Source organism: Sinocyclocheilus rhinocerous, unplaced genomic scaffold, assembly GCF_001515625.1.
Source record: "Sinocyclocheilus rhinocerous isolate Xijiao unplaced genomic scaffold, SAMN03320098_v1.1 scaffold228, whole genome shotgun sequence".
NCBI classification, from domain to species: Eukaryota; Metazoa; Chordata; class Actinopteri; order Cypriniformes; family Cyprinidae; genus Sinocyclocheilus; species Sinocyclocheilus rhinocerous.
This window is the reverse complement of record NW_015634565.1, coordinates 110706-124126: the sequence shown is the minus strand read 5'-3', so window position 1 is coordinate 124126 and position 13421 is coordinate 110706. Positions and strand designations below refer to the sequence as shown.

The 13421-nt window shown below is 35.0% G+C and overlaps 2 protein-coding genes across 3 annotated transcripts in view; both read left to right on the top strand.

Annotated features, from left to right (window-relative positions):
• Nucleotides 1-2668: 2668 nt before the first annotated feature.
• mgst3a (microsomal glutathione S-transferase 3a) lies at nucleotides 2669-4682 on the top strand. Its single transcript, XM_016559924.1, has 6 exons — nucleotides 2669-2785; nucleotides 3273-3397; nucleotides 3706-3779; nucleotides 3985-4042; nucleotides 4158-4230; nucleotides 4354-4682. Exons 2-6 carry the CDS (start codon nucleotides 3281-3283, stop codon nucleotides 4494-4496), a joined length of 465 nt encoding a protein of 154 aa, XP_016415410.1. The 5' UTR covers nucleotides 2669-2785; nucleotides 3273-3280; the 3' UTR covers nucleotides 4497-4682.
• Nucleotides 4683-5788: 1106 nt separating this feature from the next.
• The window catches only part of LOC107745915 (golgin subfamily A member 6-like protein 2), a 12307-nt gene continuing 4674 nt past the window's right edge, over nucleotides 5789-13421 (top strand). For both annotated transcript variants that reach the window (XM_016559952.1, XM_016559951.1), the window contains exons 1-8: nucleotides 5789-6267; nucleotides 6689-6731; nucleotides 8287-8393; nucleotides 9494-9575; nucleotides 9713-9890; nucleotides 10693-10766; nucleotides 11104-11180; nucleotides 11757-11857. In XM_016559952.1, coding sequence (XP_016415438.1) covers nucleotides 6202-6267; nucleotides 6689-6731; nucleotides 8287-8393; nucleotides 9494-9575; nucleotides 9713-9890; nucleotides 10693-10766; nucleotides 11104-11180; nucleotides 11757-11857 — 728 coding nt within the window. In that variant the 5' untranslated portion in view covers nucleotides 5789-6201. The remainder of the gene's footprint in view (nucleotides 6268-6688; nucleotides 6732-8286; nucleotides 8394-9493; nucleotides 9576-9712; nucleotides 9891-10692; nucleotides 10767-11103; nucleotides 11181-11756; nucleotides 11858-13421) is intronic.

The following is a 13421-nucleotide window of genomic DNA, read 5'->3' as shown; positions in this document are numbered from 1 at the left end:
GGTTGCGTACGTATATGTGGGGCGGAGCTATCAAAATAGGGGCAAGACCCTTTTGGGGTGGGGGCGTGTTTGTTTTGGTGATTTCAAATATCAACATTGGCTACCAGAAATCACTTACCCTGCCTTTAAGTGCTGATTGAGCATTAGAGATGAACAGCTGCTGTTAGCAAGCAGAATCACTGAATGAAAGAGAAACACAAGAACTACAACTGACTTCAGCCACAGCCTTAGATGAAATCAACTGAAATAAAAGACATTAAATCTGTCAAGATCTGATTAAACAACTCCTAAAACATAGATTAAATCAAGAGCCTGATGAACTGTTAAAGGTGCAATAGGTGATTGTCTTCAGAAACAATTGTAGTAAATTGTAGTATTGTATTGTAGTAAATTATCGATATTGATACAGATATCGATTCTCGTATCGCATGAAGAAGGACAACGATATATCGCCATATCGATATATTGTAGTACTTTTACTAACTGTACTATAAAGTTTTCTCACCGGGTGAATGACACATGATGTAGCCCAGCGGTTCCCAATTCCAGTCCTCGCACAAGGGAAGCAGGGGAAATCCGTTGAAGTTTACTTCGGAACATTCATTCACGGATTTGCGCTGCGAAGCGTCTTCACACACAGACGAAACTTACTAGAGAAGTGTGACATAATATACCTCTGTAAATAAATACTATTTAAATTCACGTCTTGCACACTTTAATGCCCTTTGTATGGAACATATGCGCTCGCTTCGAACTGGAATCATGGCGGAATAATCAGTGATGTACACTTCCCAGGGCACTTACGGTCGAATAGAACAAACGTCGCACGTGAAAGAGATACATATGCAATGTGCAGAGCAGGAGGGTGCAAGGACTGGAATTGGGAACCGCTGATGTAGCCTATTGTAATGTTGTCTCTGGTATTCTGGTCTGTGAGTGTAAATGGGTTCAGGGGGCGTGGCTTTAGACGGTGATTGCAGCAGTAGCCCCTCACTGCCGGCGATTGCAGGAAGGGTGGGACGTTCGCTTTCAGTGCTATCAGGCTAAAGCTAGCATTTTCCAAGATCTCCTACTGCACCTTTAAGGAGTAAGAGATAAACAGTATCAATATAAGAAAATGTTAAGTTAGATTGGCATGTTGAGTTAGAACATTCTGTCAAACTATAGCTTATAAGTGCCTAAATAATATAAATACATACATATACTGCTGTATTTTTAATGTTGTGGGCCTATATTTCTGCTGGAGGTCCTGGACATCTTGTTTAGATACATGGCATCTTTGATTCTATCAAATACCAACAGATAAAAAATCAAAAAGTGACTGACTCTGTTAGAAATCTTATAATGGGCCATGTTTGGATCTTCCAACTGGACAATAATCCAAAAACAAACCTTAAAAACACAAAAATGGGTCACTGAACACAAAACCAAGCTTCTGCTATGGCCATTCCAGTTTCCTGACCTGAACCCTATAGAAAATGAATGCGGTGAACTGAAGAGAAGAAGCATCAACATATAAAAGATCAAAATTATTAACAATGCAGATTTATTTTCACAGCCTTCTTTGATCATATTTACCAGGGGTGCCAATAATTCTGACCACAACTGTATATATCCTATGTAAACAAGTAATTGTTCACTATGATGTTACTTTATTGCACCAACTTTGCATAGATAATAGCACAAAAGACCATTTCACAAAAATAAATATATAAGCAAACAAACAAATAAATAAACCTTATGAGTGTGCAGATTTATTTTCACAGCCTTCTTTGATCATATTTACCAGGGGTGCCAATAATTCTGACCACAACTGTATATATCCTATGTAAACAAGTAATTGTTCACTATGATGTTACTTTATTGCACCAACTTTGCATAGATAATAGCACAAAAGACCATTTCACAAAAATAAATATATAAGCAAACAAACAAATAAATAAACCTTATGAGTGAGCATGACCCAGGACTCTACTAAAACAGTTCACACTTCAACCCCCACAATGTTCAAACCAAAACTACACCCTTGGAAGTATGTACTTGTACATATGGGTACAGTCATTTTAGACACTTCCAAAACTGTTGCAACAGAGATGGAAATACAATTTTTAAATACATGAATTATGTTTCCATCTTTGTTGACATAGTTTTGGAAGTGTCTTTTCTGTTCTAAAGAAGGGGGAGTCCCAATACTTTTGTCCATATAGTGTATGTATAGGTCATTGGTGTTTGGTGAATGTTAGAATAGAAAAGGGTCCTGTCCAAACTGTTGCTATAAAATTAGAAGCACAGAGTTCCCTAGAATGTCATTATATGCTTAAACATCAAGATTTGCACTCATGGAAATTACTAAAGTAGCCAAACCTGTTGAGTAATTTATGGGCTAATTTTCATTTTTGGGTGAACTAACCCTTTAAGTCTTTTGTGCAAGTTAATTGTGCAACTTTTATGACTTTGCTTTTGCCATAGTCCTGCTGCTGACGTGGCATTAAAAACAAAAAACATTTTTATTAAAGATTAGAAAATGAGAAAACAGGATATATTTTTATATTTTTTTTATATGTTTCTTATTTCTTATATTTTATAATTGTTATTTAAAAGTTAAGCATTAAAGTCCTTTTTAAATGGTTCCATTTTCTAAACAAACAGTGCATTTGGCTTCTTGAAGGAGGACCGGATGGGGCTTATGGAGTTTGACCCTTTACCCGTACGCGTCACATTTACTACATGATCTTTGTCCTCCGGCCTCCGTCCTCTAGATAACCAGCACAGAAGCACAGAACAGGTAACAAAAGAAAATCAGCAAATGTCTTTAAAACTGTCTTGATTGACAATAATGATTGTGTCTGAATAATGTGAACAAATCAAAATAACGCAACTAACAGCAAGATTACCGACATGAATGCATGTCTTTTGCTTTTACACTGTTGTGAATGGTGCATGCAGCAAATTGACCTTTTCCTGCACGTGTGCTTATTTAACAAAAATGTAGATGTTTGACAACTATTAAAATAAATTGACTTTAACTTTACTGCAGCTGCTTATGACCTACTCTCATTTTGTGCTTTTGATAGTAACAAAAGTCCACTTTGAGTTCACTGCACTATCACAGATGGAGATGACTGAGCACTTTCTCATTTGATTTTTGTCTGTGTAATCAGCATCAAATGGGGATATTTCTGTAGTCCCATATTTCCTAGTCCTTCTGTGCTGTCCACATCTGTATGTTGTCATCTCACACAGATCCTGTAATATTTCTGTTTTCTCCTCAGTCTAAAAGATGGTGGTTTTGTCCAAAGAGTACGGCTATGTGGCTCTAACTGGAGCGGCATCGTTTCTCCTGATGGCTCATCTGTCTCATGCTGTGGTGAAGGCTCGGATTAAATACAATGTCCAGGTAACTTAGCATACACTAATCACTGCACATGCACTCATAATTCAACAGTGAGTTCCAAAGTTTTAGTTCAAGGCCCCAAAATTCAGACAATTGACACAGCTTTCCTTTTCAAAAAATGGTAAGTTTTGCTATCCTAACCATACACAATTATATGTTCAGTTGCATTTGATTGTTTGCATTAGCATTTATTCCACCATGTCTGGTTGAGAACCACTTTTTTAGAGTACTTCAAAGATTTTGCTTAATGGTCTCATTAGTTTAATTAGTTTGCCCTTAACCAAGAAGAAAGTATTTATTTTATTTTATAGTATCCGACAATGTACAGTGATGATCCAGAGACTGGTCACAAATTCAACTGTATCCAGCGAGCGCATCAGAACACGTATGTACAGCATGCATCACATATACAGGAAATATGTGTGTGTTCACAGCAAATCTTATATTACTGCTAAATATGAAAGTTTCCTTTGCAATAAATATCAGCTTACTGAATGTTTTACATTTTATAGAAAAGTGAATGTTGTGGTCCTTATTCATTTGCCGATGATTTATTGATTTTCACATCTGTGATTATTATTGTAAAACAGCGTTGAACTCTTGTCGCCATTCCTGTTTCATTTATCTGTGGGAGGGATTCAGCATCCAGTGAGTACAGATTCAAGCTTTATTAACCCTTACCTGGAGGTGCACTATAAATATGCATGCATGCAAGCTAACGCAAACTGTGAAGTGAACTGTTTGTTGTGGTTGTGCTTCTCAGCGTCTGGCCAGCGTGTTGGGAATGATCTGGATCGTCAGTCGGGTGCTGTACGCTCATGGATACTCTTCCGGAAGTGAGTCTCTTTGCACTTCCACCGTACTGATCTGTGTATATTAAAGACAAGTAAACTGACAGTATGAATACAGATCAAAACAGCTAGTGAAATGTGTTTCTGTGTTGTGTTCTGTCCTGTTAGAGCCCAAGAAGCGCCACCGTGGGTCGTTCGGTATGGTTGCTTTGCTGGGTCTGTTTCTTTGCACGGTGAACACTGGGAGAACGTTGCTCGGATGCAACTGTGGGTTGAAATGGGTCAAATGGCCCAAATATTATAAACAGTGAAAATTATGTTTACTATTCTAATTCTACATTCTATGAAGATGACAAGATAAAAAAACACCTTTATTTTCTCTGTTGTGCAAATTTAGAAAAACACTAGAGGCTCATTTCTCACTGTAAGAATCCAGTGTGTTCATTTGTGTTTTAAATAAACGGCACAAAAATGACAAAGTTCAGTTCAGTTTTCCCTCATAAATTGCATAGAAATGACATTATTTGAAAAATGCATACTATAACAACCAAGTGCATGAAGATTTACCACATCAGTGCTATTTTAGTATTGAGGTACTGTTAAAGTTTTTTGTATATATATATATATATATATATATATATTTGAATTAGTTTCATTGTATATTCTGTTTTCATTTTAATTTTGGTTAAAGTTTTTGTTGTCTTGTAATTTTTTTAATTGTTTTTAGTAGTTTTTCATTTACATTTCAGTTTTAATTTGTTATATTTTAGTACATCAAGTTAAACTAAATGAAAATGAGAAATGTTGCTTTGGCAACTAGCTAAAATAATATAATTTTAAGTGTTATTCTAATATTTTAGAAAGGGAAGCTGTTTTTGTGGTACACAAGATACTAAAACAAAAATATGCTTAAAAATACCATATTAATAATAGTATTTAATACCAACTAAAACTAATTTATCTCAAGTTTTGTGCCTCACTCATTGAATTGCATTAAGAAAAATGTTAGTAAACATGAGTTTATTTGAATAAATTAGAAATGATATGTATATATTCCAGAAACTGCAGAATATGTATGTCTATAGCAGTAGTTTGATTAAATGATAAGTAAATTAATACATGTTGTGGATATTTTAGGAGCAGATGTATGAGGTGTTCATGTGTTAAGGGCACTTTTTACATTTTTTAAACACACAGGTTTATGCAGTAGAATAAAATGTGTTTAGATAGTGTCGCATCTTAATATAGTGGGTCTTTTTTCCCCTCCATAATGTTTGCTACAATTCCTGAGTTCCTGAGATCGGCTGAATGGATTCGAAAACGGTAAAACTCAACTGTTTAACTCTAGGGGAGCTGGAAAATGAGCCTATTTTCAAAAACAGTGGAGTGTTCCTTTAAGGCTAGAAGGGATAGGTATGGCGCTACTGGGCATGCGCACATCAATACAGCGTAATTTTGTCACACTGTACAACAATAATTACTATTTTTTCATTATTGTAATGGGTAGGTTTAGGGTTGGGGTAGGTGTAGACGTTAATAAAACACAATCTAATAGGGAGAAAATTAGCTGTATCCCTTCTTTCCTGAGGAGGGAGCTGCCATTAAACGAGATTCACCACATTTCCCATAAGCCATCTGTTGTTCCGGAAGTGGCGTAGAATATAGTGGCTCCTGGATTTAAACTGAAATGGGCACTGATCCCATGAATAGAGGATTTTAGACATATAATAACTCCTTTAATGACCATTTTTATGAGAGGACATGCGTTCGTGAGGTTTCTTTGAAATGACCGGTCTCATAGAGTTTCTCGCGCGTGTGTTTTGAAGCGTTATTTCAGTCGTTTGTTTCCTAAAGCTGAAACACTCCTCTGCATTATATCAGGTGTCGCTTCGCGATCCGTTTACCTGTCGCTGTAACCTCACCTGTCATCATTCCCGCTGGCTCTATGTGTCTTCATAACGCAGGCTGGGGTTAGGCTCGTATTTTAATCGAGAAGTTGATTATCAGCCGCTCAGGATGAACTGGGATCAACAGTTGAGCTCCATCATCTCCGAGGCTGATGGAAGTGTCGCAAAAATGAGAGTAAGAGACTATTTCATCACTAATAATTAGATTAATTTGAATTTTCTGTACATGTGTGTCAGTTTAGTATGTTGCAGATACTAGCCGCTAGAGTGCGCTCTTGATGTCTGTTAGATTAATTAAAGCGACAGTTCGTTTAAAATTACAGTTCTGTTTACTCACGCATGTTATTCTGAACCTGCGTGACTGACTTTCCACTAATAATTAGATTAATTTGAATTTTCTGTACATGTGTGTCAGTTTAGTATGTTGCAGATACTAGCCGCTAGAGTGCGCTCTTGATGTCTGTTAGATTAATTAAAGCGACACGTTTAAAATTACAGTTCTTTTTACTCACGCATGTTATTCTGAACCTGCGTGACTGACTTTCTTTTGTAGTAAGTTTTAATTTACCTCAGTTATTCATATTTTATCTTACAAGGAACGCCTTACTGTGCATGGAAGATCTCCCAGAGTAACAGAAGGTAAACTAATTTTTAAATGATTATTAAGTCCATTAATGGAGCATAAATAATAAATGTTGGCAGATGGGGAATGTTCTGTGTTAATGTTTTCTGTTCCTAATCTGGAAATAAAAGAGATTTTTTTTAAATCCCTTCCAGACCTGAAGAAGTCTTGGAAGTTAGTACAAGTCTTACAAACTTTTATTGACAAAATGTTAAAATACTAGGTTACATATTCTATTTGGGATGAGTGTTAGTTTAGTTTTTATTATTATTATTAACACTTTAAATAAGCTTTTTATATTTTAAGTTTTTAAGTAATTTTGTTGTAAAAATGTTCTTTTGTCATTTTAATTTTTTTGTTACTATTTAGGTTTAAATTACTTTAATTTCGGTTCCTGTTTTAGTTCAGTGTTCGTTTTTATTTATGGTAATTAATTTTATTGTTTCAGGCTAAACTTATTTCAGTTCTACAACCCCAATTCCAGAGAAATTGGGACGTTTTGTAAAAATGCAATAAAATCAAGAATCTGTGATTTGTTCATTCTCTTTAACTTTTATTTAATTGACAAAAGTACAAAGAAAAGATTTCCAAAGTTTTCACTGACCAACATAAATGTATTTTGTAAATATGAACAAATTTAGATTTTGATGTCTACACTTCAGATGCTCAGCAGTCTGTGATTGTCGTTGTCTGATTCTCCTTCTCATGACTGGTCATACATTTTCAATAGGAGTCAGATCTGAACTGCAGGCCAATCTAACACATTCACTCTGAGTCTACGAAACCACGCTGTTGTAGCACATGCAGAATGAGAGCTGGCATTGTCTTGATCTAATAACCATGCACTTCCCATGAAAGACTATATATTTCTCTGTACAACTCCAATATATGCCTCCATGTCAATGGTACCTTCACACATATGCAAGTCACCCATGCTGTTTGCACTGATGCACTCATATAACATGACAGATGTTTGCTTTTGCATCTGTCACTGATGAAAGTCTGGATGGTCCCTTTGGTCTTTGGGATGGAGAACTCGAAATCCATTTTTCCCAGAAACGAATAGAAATGTGGACTCATCTGAGTACAGCACACATTTCCACTGTCTTTTTGACCATCTGAGATTAGTTCTGGCCCAGAGAACCCGGCGGCATCGCTGCATAGAATTGATGTATAGCTTTCTCCTAGAGTAACAGATATTCAAGTTGCATTTCTTGATGCAGCAGAAGTTTAAAGTGGATATTCTATAACCTTTTCACTTTTATTTTGCCTCGGTCCCAACTTTTTTGAATGCGTTGCAGCCATCAAAATCAAAATTTGTTCATATTTACAAAATACATTTATGTTGGTCAGTGAAAACTTTGGAAATCTTTTCTTTGTACTTTTGTCAATTAAATAAAAGTTAAAGAGAATGAACAAATCACAGATTCTTGATTTTATTGCATTTTTACAAAACGTCCCAACTTCTCTGGAATTGGGTTGTAATTTCCATTTAGTGTAAGTTATTCCGTCTAATGTTTATATTTGATTTTATTTATCTGATTTCACGTGGCCATGTGTTTCTCTCTGTAGATGTGTTTCCGGTCAGAGAGGTCACAGCCGGTGTTGATCTGAAGTTGTCTACGGTTCAGTGGTCAGATCTGACCGCCATCCAAACACAATTACAGCAGCAGAGTCAGGTCAGACTAACACCTGCTCGAATCACATGTTAATGTCCAGCTGTGGTGAACAACCAAGATAGTGTGCTATTAATATGTGGATATGGATCACGTAATACATTGGTAGGGCCCTTTGAAATGTTATATTTTTTCCTAAATTACGTCGAATTTTTTTCTGGATTCTGTTTTTTTTTTTTTCAGTTAAATTTTTCCTGATTCCGTTTTAATGGTTAAAATAAAATTTTATGTCAGTTGAAAAAGGTGCAGCACTCACTCTTGAAGAGATCAAAACTTTATTAATTAAAATAAAATTTTAGTAATCAAAAGGAATGTCTAATCATTTGAAATATTTTAAAATGTAACAACAATTGATCAAAAGATTGACAAAAAGTACATTTTTAGGGCCCTAGGAAATCCCTCATATTTTTTTTGCCAAAATCTGTGGTTTCCATTTTTTATTTTTCTGGATTTAGTTTTAATTGTTTCATTAAATGTTATTCAAAAATGTCTAATCAGTTGAATTCATAAAACCTTAGCAATTTAATAATTTAGTACAATTTTTACAATATTAGGGCACTTTTATTTTTTTCAGACATTTTCTATTTGAATTTTCCTTGATTTATGATTAATACAACTTTATTATCAAAAACGGTGGTTATCAAATGAAGCCATGAAACATTAACTGATAAAATCTAAATATAATCAAATGAAAATGTAACAGTTCTTTTTAATTTTTGGCAAATAAAGTGCTGCACAACAGAGTACAATTTTACTGTTAACATTGCATGATAATCCTTAAAAAATATTGATTTATGATTAATTGTACAGCCCTATTTTTAATTTATTCATCCAAAATTTGCCAATTACCGCAACATTCCTTGTTATAAAGTAAATTCAATTTTTATGACTAGATTTTATGATTCCATATGTTTTCTGCATCCTGAAAATCATAGGAACTTACATTTGAGTTTTATTTATCTGTATTTAGTACTGTTATTGTAAATGGAGGCAGAATGTATCTGTTTACCTTTTTGTTTTGGAGATTTATATTTAATAAAATGAATTCAACAACGGATCATTCTAGAATAACAAACAAGTTTTAAATGTTGTTTTTGTCACAGGCCATTGAGACTTTAACACAGAGTCTTCGATTACTGGAAAGAGAACGAAACACTCAGCAAAGACAAATGCAAACATTACAAGGTGATCATCAATCAGTTTCAATGTACTTCATTATACTACAATTTTATTGCAATTAACACTTCTTTCCTATAAATAAGTAAATAGACTATTTCTGTTGTTACTGAGGTCATATTTACTCCAGAATCTCTGTCTTCCAGAGGAGCAGAAGAGACTTCAGGATAAACTGGAGGAGAGAGAGCGGGATGCGGGGCGGAGATCACTGAGTCCTGGACCGGACCGACGGATCGAGCAGTGGAAGAGAGAGATGGATCGAGAGCTGAGCAGTCTGAGAGGTCAGATCAACCGTGCCACGACTCTAGGAAACCAGGAAGAAAGGTCTGTTTTTTTTATTTTTTTTTTTATTTATTATTATTTTTTTTTAATTGTTTTAGTTATTGATAATAACCTGTTTTGGAGTTCAGTCTCCATACAATAATAATAATTAAAAAAAAAATCCTATTGAGTGATTTCTTGGAAAAATCTTGGAAAGTCATTGATCAGAAAGGGTAAGAACCGAGGACCTTTATTTTATTTTATTATTTTATTTTATTATTTTATTTTATTATTTTATTTTATTATTTTATTTTATTATTTTATTTTATTATTTTATTTTATTATTTTATTTTATTATTTTATTTTATTATTTTATTTTATTATTTTATTTTATTATTTTATTTTATTATTTTATTTTATTATTTTATTTTATTATTTTATTTTATTATTTTATTTTATTATTTTATTTTATTATTTTATTTTATTTATTTTATTTTAGAGGCATGGCTTTGGGAAACTGCCAAGAAAGGTAATTCTTCAGAGATGTATAATGTATTTATATGCAATATTTATATTGTGTACCTCAACGTTGTTGAGTCTCAAGACAAGAAAGGAACTGACCAAATTAAAAGTTGCTTAATATCACCTTAAGAGCCATGATTTTCTAATTTTATATCAATATCATCATAAAAATCATAGTAAGTATTCATTCTATTGCTCAGGAACACATAAATAAGGTGTGATTTAAATGTGCTAGTGTTCCACTAGTGTAAAAGAAGCAGTTTAACAGCAGTGTAGCAGTGTACATGTAGTAGTTGAAAATCACAGCTATTTACTGTTTATAACTATGTTTGTCCATCCACAGTTTCAGCTCTAAACTGCGCAGAGAAGAACTGGAGCAGCTCAGGAGAGAGGTGGACATTCTCAAAAACAAACTCAGTAGGTCATAAACTAGTTACTTTTCATGTTTCTCCACCTGAGTGTATTCGATGTATACACTGTAGTGTTACACGCATAAATCAAACTCTTTCAGTGTTGTGTTATTACAGTCAGGGCTCTCTGCCAGAGCAAATGCACTTTGTGTCAAAATAAACACACGCACAGCCGATCTGCTGCTTTCACTGTCACGCAAATAAACATCCCGCTCAGATACTGCCTGTTTGTGTGTTGGCTTCACATTCACAACGCCTGCAATATTGATAGGCATTCAGACTCTGGTTACATTTACATCGTGTTCATGAATGTTAAAAAAGCAAACTGACTTGTGTTTCTGTAGTGCGGCAGGAGGAAGATACGTTCCAGCTCCAGTCAGAGGCCAGAGAAACAAGGAGGCAGTATGAACGCAGCTCTAAGGTAAAGAAATGACACACACTATCGCTCAAAAGGTCAGGATGAAAGCAATTAATAATGTTGTTTAACAAGCATGCATTAAATTGATGAAAAGTGACATTATAATGTCACAAAACATTTCTGTTTCAAATAAATGCTGTTCTTTTGAAGCCTGATAAATTCAGCTTTGCATCACAGGAATACATTTTAAAATCTATTCAAATAGAAAACACTTATTTTAAATTGTAATAATATTTCACAATATTACTGTATTTTTGATCAAATAAATGCTGTTTTGGTGAACATAAGGGACGTACTTCAAAAACATTACAAAATCCCCCAAACCTTTGCCTTTTCTCATCCTTTACATTATTAATCTTGAAGGGGTGTTTTTGGTACTGTACCTTTAACATGCATTTAAAATGACTTCAGTTATGATCGGCTAATGTTTCCAAATACACAGGTCATGGTGCTGAATATATGCTTTTCACATAAGAGTTTATGTTCTGCAGATGTTTTTGCCGTGTAGTTTCAGCAAATAGCTTGTTCAGTGTGCTGTTTTGGTTCAGGTCACACTCGTGTGATATTTTTATTCTGCAGACTTTGGAGAGTTTTACAGACTCGTACCGAACTCACAGTTTTGATCTCGCTCGGATGGTGGCACAGTACCAGCACACTCAACAGGAAGTGCGTGACCTCAGGTGAGTGCGTCCACACAGTGGCACAAAACAACAGATGGAAAAACAGTGAGCATGTTTACATGCACACCAGTAAGGCGATAACTCACAAATATTAGCTTATTTTTAGCTTAAATATTATATCAGTGCTGGTACTACTAGATCTCAGTGCTGCGTTTGACACTGTCGATCATAACACTACTAGAGAGACTGGAAAAATGGGTCGGGCTTTCTGGGATGGTAATCAAATGGTTCAGGTCATACTTAGAAGGGAGAGGTTATTACGTGAGTATAGGAGAGCATAAGTCTAAGTGGACGTCCATGACATGCGGAGTCCCACAAGGCTCAATTCTTGCACCGCTCTTGTTTAGCCTGTATATGCTCCCACTAAGTCAAATAATGAGAAAGAACCAAATCGCCTATCACAGCTATGCAGATGATACCCAGATTTACCTAGCCTTATCTCCAAATGACTACAGCCCCATTCACTCCCTCTGCCAATGCATTGATGAAATTAACAGTTGGATGTGCCAGAACTTTCTTCAGTTAAACAAGGAAAAAACTGAAGTCATTGCATTTGGAAACAAAGATGAAGTTCTCAAGGTGAATGCATACCTTGACTCTAGGGGTCAAACAACTAAAAATCAAGTCAGGAATCTTGGTGTGATTCCGGAGACAGACCTTAGTTTCAGTAGTCATGTCAAAGCAGTAACTAAATCAGCATACTATCATCTCAAAAACATTGCAAGAATTAGATGTTTTGTTTCCAGTCAAGACTTGGAGAAACTTATTCATGCCTTTATCACCAGCAGGGTGGACTATTGTAATGCTCTCCTCACCGGCCTTCCCAAGAAGACCATTAGACAGCTGCAGCTCATCCAGAACGCTGCTGCCAGAATTCTGACTAGAACCAGAAAATCTGAGCATATCACACCAGTCCTCAGGTCCTTACACTGGCTTCCAGTTATATTTAGGATAGATTTTAAAGTACTTTTACTCGTTTATAAATCACTCAATGGCCTAGGACCTAAATACATAGCAGATATGTTCACTGAATATAAACCTAACAGACCACTCAGATCATTAGGATCGAGTCAGTTAGAAATACCAAGGGTTCACACAAAACAAGGGGAGTCTGCTTTTAGTTATTATGCCGCCCGCAGTTGGAATCAGCTTCCAGAAGAGATCAGATGTGCTAAAACATTAGTCACATTTAAATGCAGACTCAAAACTCATCTGTTTAGCTGTGCATTCATTGAATGAGCACTGTGCGATGTCCGAACTGATTGCACTATATTCTATGTATAATCGTTTTCTTAAATTCATTTTAAACTTCTTAAATCAATTGTTTTAATCATTTTCAATGTTTTTAAATTCCTTGTTTTATTGTTGTGATTATTTTTTTTCTTTTCTTTTATGTAAAGCACTTTGAATTACCATTGTGTATGAAATGTGCTATACAAATAAACTTGCCTTGCCTTGCCTTGCCTATCTCTATCTATCTTTCTATCAAACTGGATTTTGACCTTTGACCTGTACATCAAATACTTACATCTATCTATCTATCTATCTATCTATCTATCTATCT

Bases quoted from the DNA above. Each gene is read 5' to 3' on its own strand.
- mgst3a (XM_016559924.1), top strand. From the start codon at position 3,281: ATGGTGGTTTTGTCCAAAGAGTACGGCTATGTGGCTCTAACTGGAGCG. The intron at 3,780-3,984 runs GTATGTACAGCA...ATTGTAAAACAG, and splicing joins CAGCGAGCGCATCAGAACAC to CGTTGAACTCTTGTCGCCAT. The intron at 4,043-4,157 runs GTGAGTACAGAT...TGTGCTTCTCAG, and splicing joins TGGGAGGGATTCAGCATCCA to CGTCTGGCCAGCGTGTTGGG.